The sequence below is a fragment of the Oncorhynchus gorbuscha genome, linkage group LG07, assembly GCF_021184085.1.
Source record: "Oncorhynchus gorbuscha isolate QuinsamMale2020 ecotype Even-year linkage group LG07, OgorEven_v1.0, whole genome shotgun sequence".
NCBI classification, from domain to species: Eukaryota; Metazoa; Chordata; class Actinopteri; order Salmoniformes; family Salmonidae; genus Oncorhynchus; species Oncorhynchus gorbuscha.
In genome coordinates, this window is record NC_060179.1 from 60,061,110 (window position 1) to 60,079,399 (window position 18,290).

At 45.5% G+C, this 18,290-nt stretch overlaps 1 protein-coding gene across 1 annotated transcript in view; it reads left to right on the plus strand.

Annotated features, from left to right (window-relative positions):
* The window catches only part of LOC124040131 (ras-associating and dilute domain-containing protein-like), a 45,409-nt gene that overhangs the window by 18,763 nt on the left and 8,356 nt on the right, over positions 1-18,290 (plus strand). The window contains 6 exon segments of the mRNA XM_046357007.1: positions 3,704-4,018; positions 5,706-5,827; positions 6,487-6,736; positions 6,900-6,937; positions 12,531-12,742; positions 12,869-12,981. Of these exon segments, the coding sequence (XP_046212963.1) occupies positions 3,704-4,018; positions 5,706-5,827; positions 6,487-6,736; positions 6,900-6,937; positions 12,531-12,742; positions 12,869-12,981 (1,050 nt within the window).

The following is an 18,290-nucleotide window of genomic DNA, read 5'->3' on the forward strand; positions in this document are numbered from 1 at the left end:
GGGGATTTTCTACCATTCTTCCTTGTAGATTTTCTAAAGCTCTGTTAAGTTAGATGGGGAGTGGCGGTGAACAGAAATCTTCAAGTCTTTCCACAGATTTTCAATTGGATTCAAGTCTGGGCTTTGGCTGGGCCACTCAAGGACTTTCACATTCTTGTTCTGAAGCCATTCCAGCATTGCTTTGGCTTGGCTATATGCTTGAGGTCATTATCCTGTTGGACTGTAAATCTTCCAACAGGACAATGATGTTTGTGCAGTCTGGACAAGGGTTGTTTGCACTCTGAAGCAGGTTCTCATCAACGATTTGCCTGTAGTTGGCTCCATTCATTGTTCCCTCTTATCCTTAAAATTCTCCCAGTCCTTACCGCTGAAAAGCATCCCCAGAGCATGATGCTGCCACCACCATGCTTCACGGTAGGGATGGTGTTAGACAGGTGATGAGCTGTGCCTGGTTTCTCCATGCATTCAGGCCAAAGAGTTAAATTTATCTCATCAGACCACAGATTATTTTGCTTTATGCTCTGAGTCTTTCATGTGCCTTTTTGACAACTCCAGGTGTGATGTCATGTTCCTTTTTCTCAGAAGTGGCTTTCATCGGGCCACTCTCCCATAAAGCCCAGATTGGTAGAGTGCTGTAGAAACTGTTGTTCTTCTGTCAGGTTCTCCCATCTCAGCCAAGGAACTCTGTACTTCTGTCAGAGTGGTCATTGGGGTTCTTGGTCACATCCTTGACCATGGTCTTCATGCCCGGTTGCTCAGTTTGGTCGGATGGCCAGCTATAGGCAGAGTCAAAAATGTCAAACATGTTTTAACACTGTCATTGTCGGGTATTGTACCAGTCAAAAGATGAACACACATACTAATTCAAGGGTTTTTCTTTATTTTTACTATTTTCTACATCGTAGAATAATAGTGAAGACATCAACTATGTAGTCTGGCTCTAACCAGAATAGAGAGGAGTGGGAGGCCCCGGTGCACAACTGAGCAAGAGGACAATTACATTAGTGTCTAGTTTGAGAAACAGACACCTCACACGTCCTCAACTGGCAGCTTCATTAAATAATACCCACAAAACACCAGTCTCAACGTCAACAGTGAAGAGGCGACTCCGGTATGCTGGCCTTCTAGGCAGAGTTCCTCTGTCCAGTGTCTGTGTTCTTTTGCCCATCTTAATTTACATTTACATTTAAGTCATTTAGCAGACGCTCTTATCCAGAGCGACTTACAAATTGGTGCATTCACCTTATGACATCCAGTGGAACAGTCACTTTACAATAGTGCATCTAAATCTTAAAGGGGGGGGGGGGGTGAGAAGGATTACTTATCCTATCCTAGGTATTCCTTAAAGAGGTGGGGTTTCAGGTGTCTCCGGAAGGTGGTGATTGACTCCGCTGTCTTTTTTTTTATTGGCCAGTCTGAGATATGGATTTTTCTTTGCAACTCTGCCAGCTCAATAAGTTTAAACAGGAAAATGGCAAGATGACAAGAACTGTTTGTTGGAGCTTCATGAAATGAGTTTCCATGGCCGAGCAGCCGCACACAAACCTAAGACCATGCGCAATGCCAAGCATCAGCTGGAGTGGTGTAAAGCTTGCCACAATTGGACTCTTGAAATGCACATTGTATTTGGTACAAATCATTCCCTAAAGCTCTAGACTTGAGCTGAATCTGGTAATGAATGGTGTGGCTGTTGAATAAGTTGGGGAGACTAAATTACTTGGTGTTACCTTAGACTGTAAACAGTCATGTCAAAACATATAGATTCAATGGTTGTAAAGATGGGGGAAAATTCTGTCACCACACTCAACACAGCAAGTCCTGCACAGGGCTCTGGTTTTGTGTTATCTTGATTACTGTCCAGCCATGTGGTCAAGTGACACTAAGACCTAGTTAAGCTGCAGCGGGCCCAGAACAGAGCGGCGCATCTTGCTCTTTATTGTAGTCAAAGGGCTAATATAAATACTATGCTGCCAGTCTCTCTTGGCTGAGGAGAGTTGAGGAGAGACTGACTGCATCACTTCTTTTTTAACATTAATGTGCTGAAAAATCCAAATAGTTTGCATAGTCAACTTACGCGCAGCTCTGCCGTTTCCAGCTACAATAGTCAGTTACAACATTAACAATGTCCACACTGTATTTCTGATCAATTTGATGTTGTTTTAATGGGAGAAAAAAATGCTTTTCTTTAAAAAACAAGGACATGTCTCAGTGACCCCAACATTTTGAACGGTAGTGTAGGTCACCAGACTTTTCCAATAGAACACTTTTTTCAGACACTTTCAAAACTTTCCAAACCAACAAACCGTTTGCTCATTAGGCATTCAACAGGAAGTAAAGAAAGTAAAGAAAAGTACTGTACAGTAGTGTCGATTTCAGTACTGTACAGTAGAGCACATTAGATTAGAGTACCGTATGTGCTGAATTATACTGTACTTTATTGTACTGTGCTGAACATATCTACTTTCCTGGAGCTCTACTGTATGGTACTGAACTCTACTCTGCTGTGCTGAGCTCTACTGTATGGTACTGAACTCTACTCTGCTGTGCTGAGCTCTACTGTATGGTACTGAACTCTACTCTGCTGTGCTGAGCTCTACTGTATGGTACTGAACTCTACTCTGCTGTGCTGAGCTCTACTGTATGGTACTGAACTCTACTCTGCTGTGCTGAGCTCTACTGTATGGTACTGAACTCTACTCTGCTGTGCTGAGCTCTACTGTATGGTACTGAACTCTACTCTGCTGTGCTGAGCTCTACTGTATGGTACTGAACTCTACTCTGCTGTGCTGAGCTGTGATGTCCAAACTTGTGAAGCAAAGACGTGTATGATTGGTTCAGACATGGTCTGTTCCGGACCAAATGTGGTCTTGTTTGGGGATGGTGCTCACTAGAATAATAGCCAGTGTGTAGAATAGATCCGAAATGTGCTAAATAAGGATATCGCATATTTCTACCTTTGTGTACCTATTCAGGATACATCACCATGAAGAGAATCATATTCATAATTACGAATTTCTGTATTGTACAGATCAGGGCCCCATGATGTAATCCATTATCATAATTCTGTTACCAGATGTAAATCCATTTCACCTACTGTAGTTCAATAACCCCCAAAAAAATGTTTAACTCAAGATGTCATGTCAAAGCCGACACCCCATTCTTTCTGCAGACATCTTTGAATCTTAATTTGGATTAGATGTTTCAGAGATTTGAAAAATGTGAAATACTGAGGGAGATTTTACCCAAATTCTATTACCAAAATTTGCATCTGCACAGTTCTTTCAGTAAGTGTTGTTTTGTGAAATCTGCTGTGTAAATTGTTCAAAGTAGACATTGTGCATAGAGTTGTATGGTTAGCAAAATGTTGATAAATGGTTTTTGTTTGGCATACATTTTAAAGTGAAAATTCTGAGTCAAAGTGTAATTCCGTTACTGTGGAATTGCCATTCTACAGATTGGTGGGGAACATTAGGCTCTTCATCCATACATGGGTTCTTCAAGGGGTGTTGGGCTCCGTTGATGATCAGGGGGATCTGGAGTTCTTTTAAACCCTTTTTAAACTTCTATTTTTCTTACAGGCTGGAACACACAAGGGCCGTGTTGCATGATGTCTGATGGTTGACTGTTGATATACTGTAGGGTCTTGACCCAATAAAGTAAATGGGATTTTACAATTCAAATTATCTCTCTTTTTTCTCCTCAGGACTTCGTCATCTACCTGCTGAACAGTTCAAGCACTTTGATTGGTCGATGTGGTGGCGGAGACAAGGAGAGGTCAAAGGTTGACTTCCCGCTCTCTGCCCCCGACATCCTGCCTCTTCACTGCTGCCTATGTCGCCATGAGCACAACGATAAAGGTTCCACCATCCGCCTCCGTCCCTTCCACGGTGCTATGGTAACACGGAACGGGGAGACGTTGTCCAAAGAGGCAGAGCTTAGTCCAGGTGATGTCATCGGGATGGGACGTCACTACCTATTCTTGTTCAAGGACCCCACTGCCTGGGTTGTTATGCAGAAGGTGAATATGTTTAGTCACTATAACCATGTTTCCATCCACAGTTTTCATGCGAGTAAAGTCATACCGTATAAGAAAAATCACTACTGCTGTGACGGAAACAGGGAGTTTTGGTACAATTTTATAAATGGCAACAAATCATTTGTTTGTTTGACATCGTGGGTTCTAAAATTAATTATGCGAGAAATGGCAGTGGAAAGTATTTATGCGCAAATATTGATATAATAACCATAATATCGAAGTAAACTTAGTCACGGATGATATGTTGTGTGGTCCTCCCTCTACGATTAAGTTAGGAACTTCACAGGGTGATGAGAGTGCACTGTGATCTTGATGCTCCTTTCCAATAAATACCGAGGGTCTTAATGTGGTGACATGATGATCGATGCTTGACTTCCGTTTGACAAATACAAATATTTGAGCTCTTATCCATAATATTTCATCATGTAGACGAGCCTACCTGCACTGTATTTGTGAACTGTTGGCTAGAGTACACATGCTAATACCACAGTTTTGCTATAACACAGTTTTTGTGATAAAAAAAAATTGGTAGAGTTGAAAATGTGGCCTCGTAAGAGTGGCGACCCTCGCCGCCGACTTCTGACTGGGGACCCTCCCCACGGGTCCCGGGTGGACGGGAGATTCCGGCAGCGCCGGACAGGCGGGAGACTCCGGCAGCGCTGGAGAGGAGGAAGGCTCTGGCAGCGCTGGACAGGCGGGAGCACCTGTAAGGAGATAGAGAGACAGCCTGGTGTGGGCGGCTGCCACCGAAGGGCTGGTACGTAGAGATGGCACCGGATAGACCGGACCGTGAAGGCGCACTGTAGCTCTTGAGCACCGAGCCTGCCCAACCTTACCTGGTTGAATGCTCCCCGTAGCCAGGCCAGTGCGGCGAGGTGGAATAGCCCGCACTGGGCTGTGCTGGCGAACCGGGGACACCATGCGTAAGGCTGGTGCCATGTACACCGGCCCGAGGAGACGCACTGGAGACCAGATGCGCTGAGCCTGCTTCATGGCACCTGGCTCGATGCCCACTCTAGCCCGGCCGATACGAGGCGCTGCAATGTACCGCACCGGGCTATGCACATGCACCGAGGACACCGTGCGCTCCACCGCATAACACGGTGCCTGCCCGTTCCCTCTCGCTCTCCGGTCAGCACGGGAAGTTGGCACAGGTCCTGCGATTCCGGCCGCTGCTGCCCGTTACCACGCTGCTTGGTCCTTTGGTGGTGGGTGTTTCTGTAATGGATCTCGTCCTCCTCTTCCGTAGAGGAGTAGCGAAAAGGATCAGAGGACCAATTTTGTGGGACAACGATTGACAGCTGCCTCTGATTGAGGACCATACTAGGCCGAACACAGAAATCCCAAATATTAGAAAAAGGAACATAGACAACCCACCCAACTCACGCCCTGACCATACTAAAACAAAGATATAATAACAGAACTGAGGTCAGAATGTGACAGATCTGCAACAAGTCCATTTGTTGGAAACACACCACTGGTTAGAAAATTACATTTTATTTATGCCGATTCGAGAATATTTGCATAAATCAGTCTCTAATTGTATGGAAACCTAGCTTATGAAAACATTTAGAACTAACAATTTTGTTCTAGCTCTGTGTTTACAAAACAGATATTTACTGCGCAGGTTTTAAGGTTAAACTTGACTTCTGACGCATTTTGTTTTTAGGTGAAGGACCCCACTTCTTCTCCCGATCCTACAGAGGTTCTGCCCCAGGCCACTACACTCGCTACTAGTGAACCAGCACTCTGCAACACCTGTATCTCAGCTAGTGGGACCAGAGAAATAAGGTAACATCTGCTCACTGGATGACATTTTTTTTTTTAACTATTCACAAGTTTAAGGACCAGACATTGAAATGGGTTTAGAATATTTATTGAGGAAATGAGAATGAGGATTCAGGAGGGGAATGAGAATGAGGATTCAGGAGGGGAATGAGAATGAGGATTCAGGAGGGGAATGAGAATGGACTGGATGATGCCGGGAGCTACAGATGAAGGATCCAGGGGGGTAAAGTTTGGCTTGGAGTCTCAGGTAGACATCATCATCAGGCAGTGGTAGTAGGCTGCTATGGTGATGGAAATCTCCCCATGAGATCCTTAGAAGAACATAAGAGACACTAGATAGAAGGCGGGATGCTAAACTTGATAAAGCTCGTAAACACACAGCATCATGCCACGTGATACGCTGCAGAACAAACAAGAAGAACGTTAGTTTGGTCAGTTTTAAGTAGGGTGGTAGTGGTGACTAAGGAGAGTGAGGACAGGTCGGGAGGCTGATTAGGAATGAGTTGCAGCTAATGCTTGTTGAGTTGTTAGGGAGCTGCGCTCAATGCAACTCATTAAAGTGTTGCATTCAAGTCTGGTCCTCTCCTGAATTTTTGTTCATTCTTAACACCATTAAAACATTTTTTAACTAGACACGTTTCCACTGACATGGTCTTCGTCAGGTCTAGAAGGGCCACAGCTTGCCTAAACAACCCTGAGGGTCGCGGCCTGAACCTACTCTACGTTGTGGAGCACGAGGATGCCGTCGTCAAGGAAATCGTTGCCATGGGGAGTGTCCATAGAGACAAGCCGCCGTTGACTGTAGCATTCCTGCTGAGTGTGTGTGTCGAACATTCCGCCACACACCTCCAAACCTCAGACCTCCGCAGACTACTGCTGCTCATAGCCAGCCAGGTCCAGAATGCCATGTGGGTAAGTGACGTTACTGTATGTTACTTTATAGTCAATATGGCTGTATGAATGATCATCTCTTATTTTCTCTTAAAGTGTATGTAATAAATTATATAACTACGTTTGGATCAGAAAAGTTTGTAGGCCTAATATTTGTTCATTTTGTCCCCATGCTTTGTAACAGGAACACACCAAGGAGCTTGCTGCTAATCAACCAGAAGTGTGAGTGCCTGCACAAAGCCAAATATTTCCATCTCTGCAGGAGTTATTCAGTACCAATCAAATGTTTGGACACACCTACTCATTCCAGGGTTTTTCTTTATTTTTACTGTTTCCTACGTTGTAGAATAATAGTGAAGACATCAAAACTATGAAATAACACACATGGAATCATGTAGTAACCAAAAAAGTGTTAAACAAATCAAAATATATTTTATATTTGAGATTCTTATTTTGGTAAAAGACCAAGTCAATATTATGTGAAGTACAGCAAAAATAAGTAAAGAGAAATGACAGTCCATGAATTTCATGACATGAATTTCAGTCTTTGCTGAAAATGTCAAGAACTTTGAACGTTTCTTCAAGTGCAGTCGCAAAAAACATAAAGCGCTATGATGAAACTGGCTCTCATGAGGAACGCCACAGGAAAGGAAGACCCAAAGTTACCTCTGCTGCAGAGGATAAGTTAGAGTTAACTGCACCTCAGATTGCAGCCCAAATAAATGCTTCACTGAGTTCAAGTAACAGACACATCTCACAATCAGCTGTTCAGAGGAGACTGCGTGAATCAGGACTTCATGGTTGAATTTCCACAGAGAAACCACTACTAAAGGACACCAATAAGAATAAGAGACTTTCTTGGGCCAAGAAACACAAGCAATGGACATTAGACCGGTGGAAATCTGTCCTTTGATCTGATGAGTCCAAATTTGACATTTAGGGTTCCAACCGCTGTGTCTTTGTGAGACGCAGAGTAGGTGAACGGATAATCTCAGCATGCGTGGTTTCCACCATTTACATTTAAGTCATTTAGCAGACGCTCTTATCCAGAGCGACTTACAAATTGGTGCATTCACCTTATGACATCCAGTGGAACAGTCACTTTACAATAGTGCATCTAAATCTTAAAGGGGGGGGGGGTGAGAAGGATTATCCGTTATCCGTTATCCTATCCTAGGTATTCCTTAAAGAGGTGGGGTTTCAGGTTTCTCCGGAAGGTGGTGATTGACTCCGCTGTCCTGGCGTCGTGAGGGAGTTTGTTCCACCATTGGGGGGCCAGAGCAGCGAACAGTTTTGACTGGGCTGAGCGGGAACTGTACATAATATATGCCATTTAGCAGACGCTTTTATCCAAAGCGACTTACAGTCATGTGTGCATACATTCTACGTATGGTTGGTCCCGGGGATCGAACCCACTACCCTGGCGTTACAAGCGCCATGCTCTACCAACTGAGCTACAGGACATCCTCAGTGGTAGGGAGGCGAGCAGGCCAGAGGTGGATGAACGCAGTGCCCTTGTTTGGGTGTAGGGCCTGATCAGAGCCTGGAGGTACTGAGGTGCCGTTCCCCTCACAGCTCCGTAGGCAAGCACCATGGTCTTGTAGCGGATGCGAGCTTCAACTGGAAGCCAGTGGAGAGAGCGGAGGAGCGGGGTGACGTGAGAGAACTTGGGAAGGTTGAACACCAGACGGGCTGCGGCGTTCTGGATGAGTTGTAGGGGTTTAATGGCACAGGCAGGGAGCCCAGCCAACAGCGAGTTGCAGTAATCCAGACGGGAGATGACAAGTGCCTGGATTAGGACCTGCGCCGCTTCCTGTGTGAGGCAGGGTCGTACTCTGCGGATGTTGTAGAGCATGAACCTACAGGAACGGGCCACCGCCTTGATGTTAGTTGAGAACGACAGGGTGTTGTCCAGGATCACGCCAAGGTTCTTAGCGCTCTGGGAGGAGGACACAATGGAGTTGTCAACCGTGATGGCGAGATCATGGAACGGGCAGTCCTTCCCCGGGAGGAAGAGCAGCTCCGTCTTGCCGAGGTTCAGCTTGAGGTGGTGATCAGTCATCCACACTGATATGTCTGCCAGACATGCAGAGATGCGATTCACCACCTGGTCATCAGAAGGGGGAAAGGAGAAGATGAATTGTGTGTCGTCTGCATAGCAATGATAGGCGAGACCATGTGAGGTTATGACAGAGCCAAGTGACTTGGTGTATAGCGAGAATAGGAGAGGGCCTAGAACAGAGCCCTGGGGGACACCAGTGGTGAGAGCGCGTGGTGAGGAGACAGATTCTCGACACGCCACCTGGTAGGAGCGACCTGTCAGGTAGGACACAATCCAAGCCTGGGCCGCGCCGGAGATGCCCAACTCTGAGAGGGTGGAGAGGAGGATCTGATGGTTCACAGTATCGAAGGCAGCCGATAGGTCTAGAAGGAGGAGAGCAGAGGAGAGAGAGTTAGCTTTAGCAGTGCGGAGCGCCTCCGTGATACAGAGAAGAGCAGTCTCAGTTGAATGACTAGTCTTGAAACCTGACTGATTTGGATCAAGAAGGTCATTCAGAGAGAGATAGCGGGAGAGCTGGCCAAGGACGGCACGTTCAAGAGTTTTGGAGAGAAAAGAAGGAAGGGATACTGGTCTGTAGTTGTTGACATCGGAGGGATCGAGTGTAGGTTTTTTCAGAAGGGGTGCAACTCTCGCTCTCTTGAAGACGGAAGGGACGTAGCCAGCGGTCAGGGATGAGTTGATGAGCGAGGTGAGGTAAGGGAGAAGGTCTCCGGAAATGGTCTGGAGAATAGAGGAGGGGATAGGGTCAAGCGGGCAGGTTGTTGGGCGGCCGGCCGTCACAAGACGCGAGATTTCATCTGGAGAGAGAGGGGAGAAAGAGGTCAGAGCACAGGGTAGGGCAGTGTGAGCACAACCAGCGGTGTCGTTTGACTTAGCAAACGAGGATCGGATGTCGTCGACCTTCTTTTCAAAATGGTTGACGAAGTCATCTGCAGAGAGGGAGGAGGGGGGGATTCAGGAGGGAGGAGAAGGTGGCAAAGAGCTTCCTAGGGTTAGAGGCAGATGCTTGGAATTTAGAGTGGTAGAAAGTGGCTTTAGCAGAGACAGAGGAGGAAAATGTAGAGAGGAGGGAGTGAAAGGATGCCAGGTCCGCAGGGAGGCGAGTTTTCCTCCATTTCCGCTCGGCTGCCCGGAGCCCTGTTCTGTGAGCTCGCAATGAGTCGTCGAGCCACGGAGCGGGAGGGGAGGACCGAGCCGGCCTGGAGGATAGGGGACATAGAGAGTCAAAGGATGCAGAAAGGGAGGAGAGGAGGGTTGAGGAGGCAGAATCAGGAGATAGGTTGGAGAAGGTTTGAGCGGAGGGAAGAGATGATAGGATGGAAGAGGAGAGGGTAGCGGGGGAGAGAGAGCGAAGGTTGGGACGGCGCGATACCATCCGAGTAGGGGCAGTGTGGGAGGTGTTGGATGAGAGCGAGAGGGAAAAGGATACAAGGTAGTGGTCGGAGACTTGGAGGGGAGTTGCAATGAGGTTAGTGGTAGAACAGCATCTAGTAAAGATGAGGTCGAGCGTATTGCTTGCCTTGTGAGTAGGGGGGGAAGGTGAGAGGGTGAGGTCAAAAGAGGAGAGGAGTGGAAAGAAGGAGGCAGAGAGGAATGAGTCAAAGGTAGACGTGGGGAGGTTAAAGTCGCCCAGAACTGTGAGAGGTGAGCCGTCCTCAGGAAAGGAGCTTATCAAGGCATCAAGCTCATTGATGAACTCTCAGAGGGAACCTGGAGGGCGATAAATGATAAGGATGTTAAGTTTGAAAGGGCTGGTAACTGTGACAGCATGGAATTCAAAGGAGGCGATAGACAGATGGGTAAGGGGAGAAAGAGAGAATGACCACTTGGGAGAGATGAGGATCCCGGTGCCACCACCCCGCTGACCAGAAGCTCTCGGGGTGTGCGAGAACACGTGGGCAGATGAAGAGAGAGCAGTAGGAGTAGCAGTGTTGTCTGTGGTGATCCATGTTTCCGTCAGTGCCAAGAAGTCGAGGGACTGGAGGGAGGCATAGGCTGAGATGAACTCTGCCTTGTTGGCCGCAGATCGGCAGTTCCAGAGGCTACCGGAGACCTGGAACTCCACGTGGGTCGTGCGCGCTGGGACCACCAGATTAGGGTGGCCGCGGCCACGCGGTGTGGAGCGTTTGTATGGTCTGTGCAGAGAGGAGAGAACAGGGATAGACAGACACATAGTTGACAGGCTACAGAAGAGGCTACGCTAATGCAAAGGAGATTGGAATGACAAGTGGACTACATGTCTCGAATGTTCAGAAAGTTAAGCTTACGTAGCAAGAATCTTATTGACTAAAATGATTAAAATGATACAGTACTGCTGAAGTAGGCTAGCTGGCAGTGGCTGCGTTGTTGACTTTGTAGGCTAGCTGGCAGTGGCTGCGTTGTTGACACTACACTAATCAAGTCGTTCCATTGAGTGTAATAGTTTCTACAGTGCTGCTATTCGGGGGCTAGCTGGCTAGCTAGCAGTGTTGATTACATTACGTTGCGTTAAAAGAACGACAATAGCTGGCTAGCTAACCTAGAAAATCGCTCTAGACTACACAATTATCTTTGATACAAAGACGGCTATGTAGCTAGCTATGTAGCTAGCTACGATCAAACAAATCAAACCGTTGTACTGTAATGAACTGAAATGAAAATGTGATACTACCTGTGAATGCGACCGGGTAAATGTATTCGGAAGACGTTGGCTAGCTGTTGGCTAGCTAGCAGAGTCTCCTACGTTAAGGACGACAAATAGCTGGCTAGCTAACCTCGGTAAATTAAGATAATCACTCTAAGACTACACACTCTAAACTACACAATTATCTTGGATACGAAGACAGCAAAGACAGCTATGTAGCTAGCTAACACTACACTAATCAAGTCGTTCAGTTGAGTGTAATAGTTTCTACAGTGCTGCTAATCGGTGGACGTTAGCTAGCTGGCTAGCTGGCTAGCTGCTGGGCAGAGCAGTGAAGACTACGTTAGGACGACGAAATACGATAATTACGCAATTATCTTTGATACAAAGACAGCTATGTAGCTAGCTAAGAAGAAATTGCTAAGATTAGACAAATCAAACCGTTGTACTATAATGAAATGTAATGACAAAGTTATACTACCTGCGGAGCGAAGTGCCGATGCGACCGCTCGCTCCAACCGGAAGGTAATGACCCAAAACACTTGTGAACTGGCCTCCACAATCACCTGACCTCAAACCAATTGAGATGGTTTGGGGTGAGTTGGACCGCAGAGTGAAGGAAAAGCAGCCAACAAGTGGTCATGTGGGAACTCCTTCAAGACTGTTGGAAAAGCATTCCACATGAAGCTGGTTGAGGGAATACCAAGTGTGTAAAGCGCTCATCAAGGTAACGGGTGGCTACTTTGAAGAATCTCAAATATAAAATATATTTTGATTTGCTTAACAGTTTTAATGATTCCATATGTGTTATTTCATAATAATATATGCTATTTAGCAGACGCTTTTATCCAAAGCGACTTAGAGTCATGTGTGCATACATTCTACGTATGGGTGGTCCCGGGAATCGAACCCACTACCCTGGCGTTACAAGCGCCATGCTCTACCAACTGAGCTACAGAAGGACCATAGTTTTAATGCCTTCACTATTATTCTACAATGTAGAAAATAGTACAAATAAAGAAAACCCCTTGAATGAGTAGGTGTGTCCAGCCTTTTGACTGGTACTGTACTTGCCACTGTATGGTTATAGGCATAGGATCTGATTCTAGATCTTTTCCTTGGTATCCCAGTCTCTGTAGTGACCCAGAGGAGCAGCAGCCTCTCAACCTGGCAGAACTGGTCTCAGGCCTGCGTACCCTGGTGGTCTGGATGTCCAACGCCCTGGAGCTGCTGTATTACATCCAACAACAGATGCCCCAAACACTGGCCTGGAGGTCACACAGAGAACAAGGGGTGGAGGCAGAGGGAGAGGAACACAATGACAAGGAGGAGGAGAGCATGGGTTAGTTTTGGGCTTTTCTAGCCTAGCCAGGGGACTAAAATAGTCTAAAGAAAGCCTACTAAGAACTTTACGTAGGATCCATAACATCTATTAAGACATTTACCTATATTTTCTGTTTGTTGCCAGCCCTGTTGGAGATGAGGCTGTCGTGTGTGAGGTTGGCCAGTGAAGAAGCCATGACGGTTCTGGAGGAAGTTATCATGTTGACCTTTCAGCAGTGTGTCTACTACCTCACCAAGGTCAGTATCCCACACACCTGAACTTTAAACTCCATCAGTTGCATTTTAGTGAGTTCAGCACCAGAGACTAGACCAGGGGTACACAACTCTGGCCTACAACTGCAGAACTTTAAAGGACTAAGCTCCTCAGCAACACTCTACATATTCCCCGATGTACTAGTTAGCTCACCTTGCTTTAGCTTTTCCCTTCAGGGCCTGATGGGTTTGTTGTGTCTTAGTCTGAGAAAGAGTCCAGTTAGTTAACCTCTCTCATGGCTCTACTCTAGAGAGGACTTTCTGGTAGAGCAGCCTTATTGGACTACTACACTGGGGGCTTTATTGCTGGCCACAGACAGACAGCAGGGGTAGTGTGTGTGTGTGTGTGTGTGTGTGTGTGTGTGTGTGTGTGTGTGTGTGTGTGTGTGTGTGTGTGTGTGTGTGTGTGTGTGTGTGTGTGTGTGTGTGTGTGTGTGTGTGTGTGTGTGTGTGTGTGTGTGTGTGTGTGTGTGTGTGTGTGTGTGTGTGTGTGTACATCAGGCCTCTTGTCATTAAGGAGTTTAGAAGTGTTGCCAGGTGTGTGTGTATACTGTTTGAGAGGACCTATTGGCAGCTGGGGTACAGCTGGTTGCCCTATATCAGTCAGCACACCATCAGTCAGTGTGTAGTCTGACAAAGAATTCCACAATGGAAGTTAGCTTTGTCATCTTTTGATCACTCCTTGGAGAGGGTCAGGGATAGTTGTTATCATAAACAGACGTCATAGATACAGTCCTCACCCCCCCTCGACCACCCTCTGCCTAACCCTGCCTGTGACTTGTGACTGCACACTACAGTACCACCCAAACCAAGAGAACATGACTTAGTCATGTACAGGTTGCCACGTCAAGCGTTAGCCATGTTAGCATTAGCCAAGGTAAATTAACTCAAGCCAAGCGTTAGGTGCAGCCTATGATAAATGCTACACTAACTGGAAGTCAGTTGTATGCTTACTGAGGCAGACGAGGCCATGGCACCGTTCCGTATCTGTTTCCTGTCCAGGAAGGAAGTGGGAGGGAAAGAGCATCATCACCATGATTTATCCAAAGAGGAAACAGAATAGATTCCTGGAGAGGGTTTGGGGATAGGCAGGCTAGCAGGTTAGCAGCGGTGGTTTATTGAACTGTACAGGTCTTCAACTGAAACTCCCAACCGCATGACAGTATTGGTGCATTGGCATTTCAACTGACTCAGTCTACAGATAATGACAAGTGATTCATCCAACAGACAGAACCTTCTCTGTTATGTCCTCTCTGTTTCATAACCACGTCTTTTTAACAATTCAATTATGATGAGACAGGAGACTGGAAACACTTCAACCATTTATCTGGGACATGGTCATCTTAACACACATAACTCCCATGGTGCTCTGCAGAACAACCCCAATACACAACATCTCCCCACCTAGTTAAATTGTCCCCATTGTGAACAACACTAATTGTTCTACAAGTCCAAGCATCTAGTTTCCAGCCTAACACTTGAGTTGAGTAGCCTCACAGTCTCCTCACACACTTGTGTTGTTGCGGCTGAGTCAGTGTCGTGAGAACATGACTGAGCCCCTAGGTGATGACGGGTGGGTCAGGGTGTCACCCAGTAACAGTTCTGGACCCATCATGACTGGTGGTTCTGTCAGTGTTGCTTTACTCAACCCGTAACTGCCCACTGGGCACACTTCGTAATTTTAACTTAATTGGGTAACATTTGGTTGAGACGTTGGTCAACAAGATTACAACTTAAAGAGACGGCCAACAGTTATTTTAAAATTTTGGTAAGATCGAGTTTGAAAACTATACTCGACTAATAATTACCTCAGTGCATTACCTCAGTGCATTCATAAAGTATTCAGACCCCTTGAATTTTTGCACATTTTATTACGTTACAGCCTTATTCTAAAATGTATTACCTAATGTTTTCCCCCTCATCAATCTACACACAATATCCCATAATGACCAAGCGAAAACAGGCTTTTAGAAATGTTTGCAAAAAAACAACAACTGATACCTTATTTACATAAGTATTCAGACCTTTTGCTATGAGACTCGAAATTGAGCTCAGGTGCATACAGTTTCCACTGATCATCATTGAGATGTTTCTACAGCTTGATTGGAGTCCACCTGTGGTAAATTCAATTGATAGGACATGATTTGAAAAGGCACACACCAGTCTATATAAGGTCCCACAGTTGACAGTGCATGTCAGAGCAAAAACCAATCCATGAGGTCGAAGGAATTGTCCAGAGAGCTCTGAGACAGGATTGTGTTGAGGCACAGATCTGAGGAAGGGTACCAAAACATTTCTGCAGCTTTGAAGGTCCCCAAGAACACAGTGGCCTACTCATTCTTAAATGGAAGAAGTTTGGAACCACCAAGACTCTTCCTAGAGCTGTCCGCCTGGCCAAACTTAGCAATTGGGTTAGAAGGGCCTTGGTCAGAGAGGTGACCAAGACGCCGATGGGCACTCTGACAGAACTCTAGAATTCCTCTGTGGAGATGGGAAAACCTTCCAGAAGGACAACCATCTGCAGCACTCCACCAAACAGGCCTTTAGGGTAGAGTGGCCAAAAGGCACATGACAGCCCACTTGGAGTTTGCCAAAAGGCACCTAAAGACTCTCAGAGTGTGAGAAACAAGATTCTCTGGTCTGATGAAACCAAGATTGAACTCTTTGGCCTGAATGCCAAGCGTCACATCTGGAGGAAACCTGGCACCATCCCTACGGTGAAGCATTGTGGTGGCAGCATCATGCTGTGGAGATGTTTTTCAGCGGCAGGGACTGGGAGACTAGTCAGGATCGAAGGAAAGATGAATGGCGTAAAGTACAGAGATCCTTGCTGTAAAACTGATCCTTAGCACTCAAGACCTCAGACTGGGGCAAATATTCAGCTTCCAACAGGACAATGACCCTAAGCGAACAGCCAAGACAATGCAGGAGTGGCTTCGGGACAAGTCTCTGAATGTCCTTGAGTGGCCCAGCCAGAGGCCGGACTTGAACCAGAGCAGTGCATCAACACTCCCCATCCAACCTGACAGAGCTTGAGAGGATCTGCAGAGAAGAATGGGAGAAACTCACCAAATATAAGTCTGCCAAGCTTGTAGCGTCATACTCAAGAAGAATCAAGGCTGTAATCGCTGCCAAAGGTGCTTCAAAGTACTATAAGTAAAGGGTCTGAATACCTACGTAAATGTGATTCGTCAGTTTTTTACATTTTTAATACATTTGTAGATTGATGAGAAAAAAATATATATATATATATAAAATATTCAGTATTCTTTTTCCAAATTTTGTTACATTACAACCTTATTCTAAAATTAATTAAATATATATTTAGGGGTGTCAAACATACTGCCCGTGGTGAGGTTTGAGTAAAAAAAAAAATATATATATATATATATATATATATAAAGAAAGTATTCAGTATTCTTATATATTTTTTTTATTTTTTTATTTTACTCAAACCTCACCACGGGCAGTATGTTTGACACCCCTGCTGTAATGTATTTTATGCTACCCAGCTCTCCATTAAAGATTTTTACATGTTTATTTAAGATGGACGGTAGGCTTGGGTCTCCATGTGTCATTGCAATCCAGTGTGATTCATGAACTGCCCAGCAGTGGTGAAAAGTCCCCTTTCACGACGTAGTGTGGGAACTTTTCAGTTTGTCCGTTTAACTAAACAGTGACCTCAGTGATGCCTCTCACGGCGACAGATTCACCCGTGTAAGTCTTTTACGCGATGTGTACTGGCTGAAGTGGAAAGTGTTTCCGTGTCTTTTGGTAGACTATCTGACACGTGATACATCTAGCCTTGTGTCAATCTCCATACACACTGGTTGCCTCTCTAGCAACTGAGAGACATAGTAGCCGTGCCACAGTCAGTATATTCAGTTCAACTTCGTTGGATGAGTCATTCATCTCAGTGGTTTCTTGCTCAAATGCCTGAACATCTCTTTTTCCTTTTGTTGGAATGATTCCTTCTTCTTTTCAGTCTTTGACATTTTCTCTTTTTATTTCTGCACGCTCGCTCAGTGTGGCCCTTTTTAACACAGGCTCGGTAATCCATGTCCTTACACCAGCATACAGGCGCCTGATGTCCCCCCGTGCCACAGTGGAAGCATGTGCCTTCATTTCTCTATCTGTGATTTTCAGTTCCAACTCTGTGCACTTTTAATGATGAACTAAACTGCTGAGCCTCTTTAGCAGCTAGTTCCATGAACACTTCAATGGCTCTTGACAAGGTCAGATTACTTTCAGTCAATAGTCTCTTTTTGTGTAGCTTCACTCTGTAGCCCACATACTAGTCTGTCTCTAATGTTGTCATCATTCAACTCTGATAGTTTATTTAACACAGCAGCAAAGCATTGTCACTGATTCTCCATCTTCCGGATTTCTTCTGTGGTAGAAACCTTTAAGCAACTAGTAGTTTTGGTGAAAAGTGTCCTTTCAGTATTTCCACAATATACCCATACGTCTTATTACCTGGCCTGACTGGCTGTAGGGGCAGCAGGTAACCTAGTGGTTAGAGCTGACAAGGTAAGAATCTGTTGTTCTGCCCCTGAGCAAGGCAGTTAACCCACTGTTCCCCGGGCGCCGAAGACGTGGATGTCGATTAAATGTGGAAGACACATTTCAGTTGAAGGCATTCAGAGAAATGAAAGCACGTGCTTCCCCTTTCCCCTGTAGCAGGCTGCATAGTAAACTAATGTCTTTGGCCCCGTAACACAAAAAAAATTAGGCACAATTCTGTCCTCATCAATGTCATTTGCGATAACAAAATATTCAAACCATTTGTTATGAGCTCCACTGCTCAGCACTTTCATCAAGCTGTCAAACAATTCCAGACATTTTTCATTTCTCAATAGGCTCCTGATTATCACTCACTTAAATATTGTCCTCAGCCACATTTTCCTCAGTCACGTGATCTTCATTCACTTCACTCACTGACTTTCCATCCTCTAGTTAGCTCATTTAGCAGTTTTTAATTCCCAGAGTTTGTCTTCACAGTTGAAGAAATGTTCTTTCCTTTACTGTATAGCCCTCCCATTTTAATCTTTCTTTTCCTTCTACGACGTCCATCTTGAATCCTTTTCTGCTGTTCATGACGACACTAACTCTCTCTCTTAGCTAGCTCGACTATTCCCTCGCCTCTGCTAGCAATACACTGTGGTAACGTAGAGCCAGTACCACAGAAAATACGTTTTCAACTTGTAAACACCAACATCTTCTGGACAGAATAGTTGCTGTATGTTCAGACTTACTCGTCGTCAATCTTTTGTTATGTCACCTGGGTTTCATAA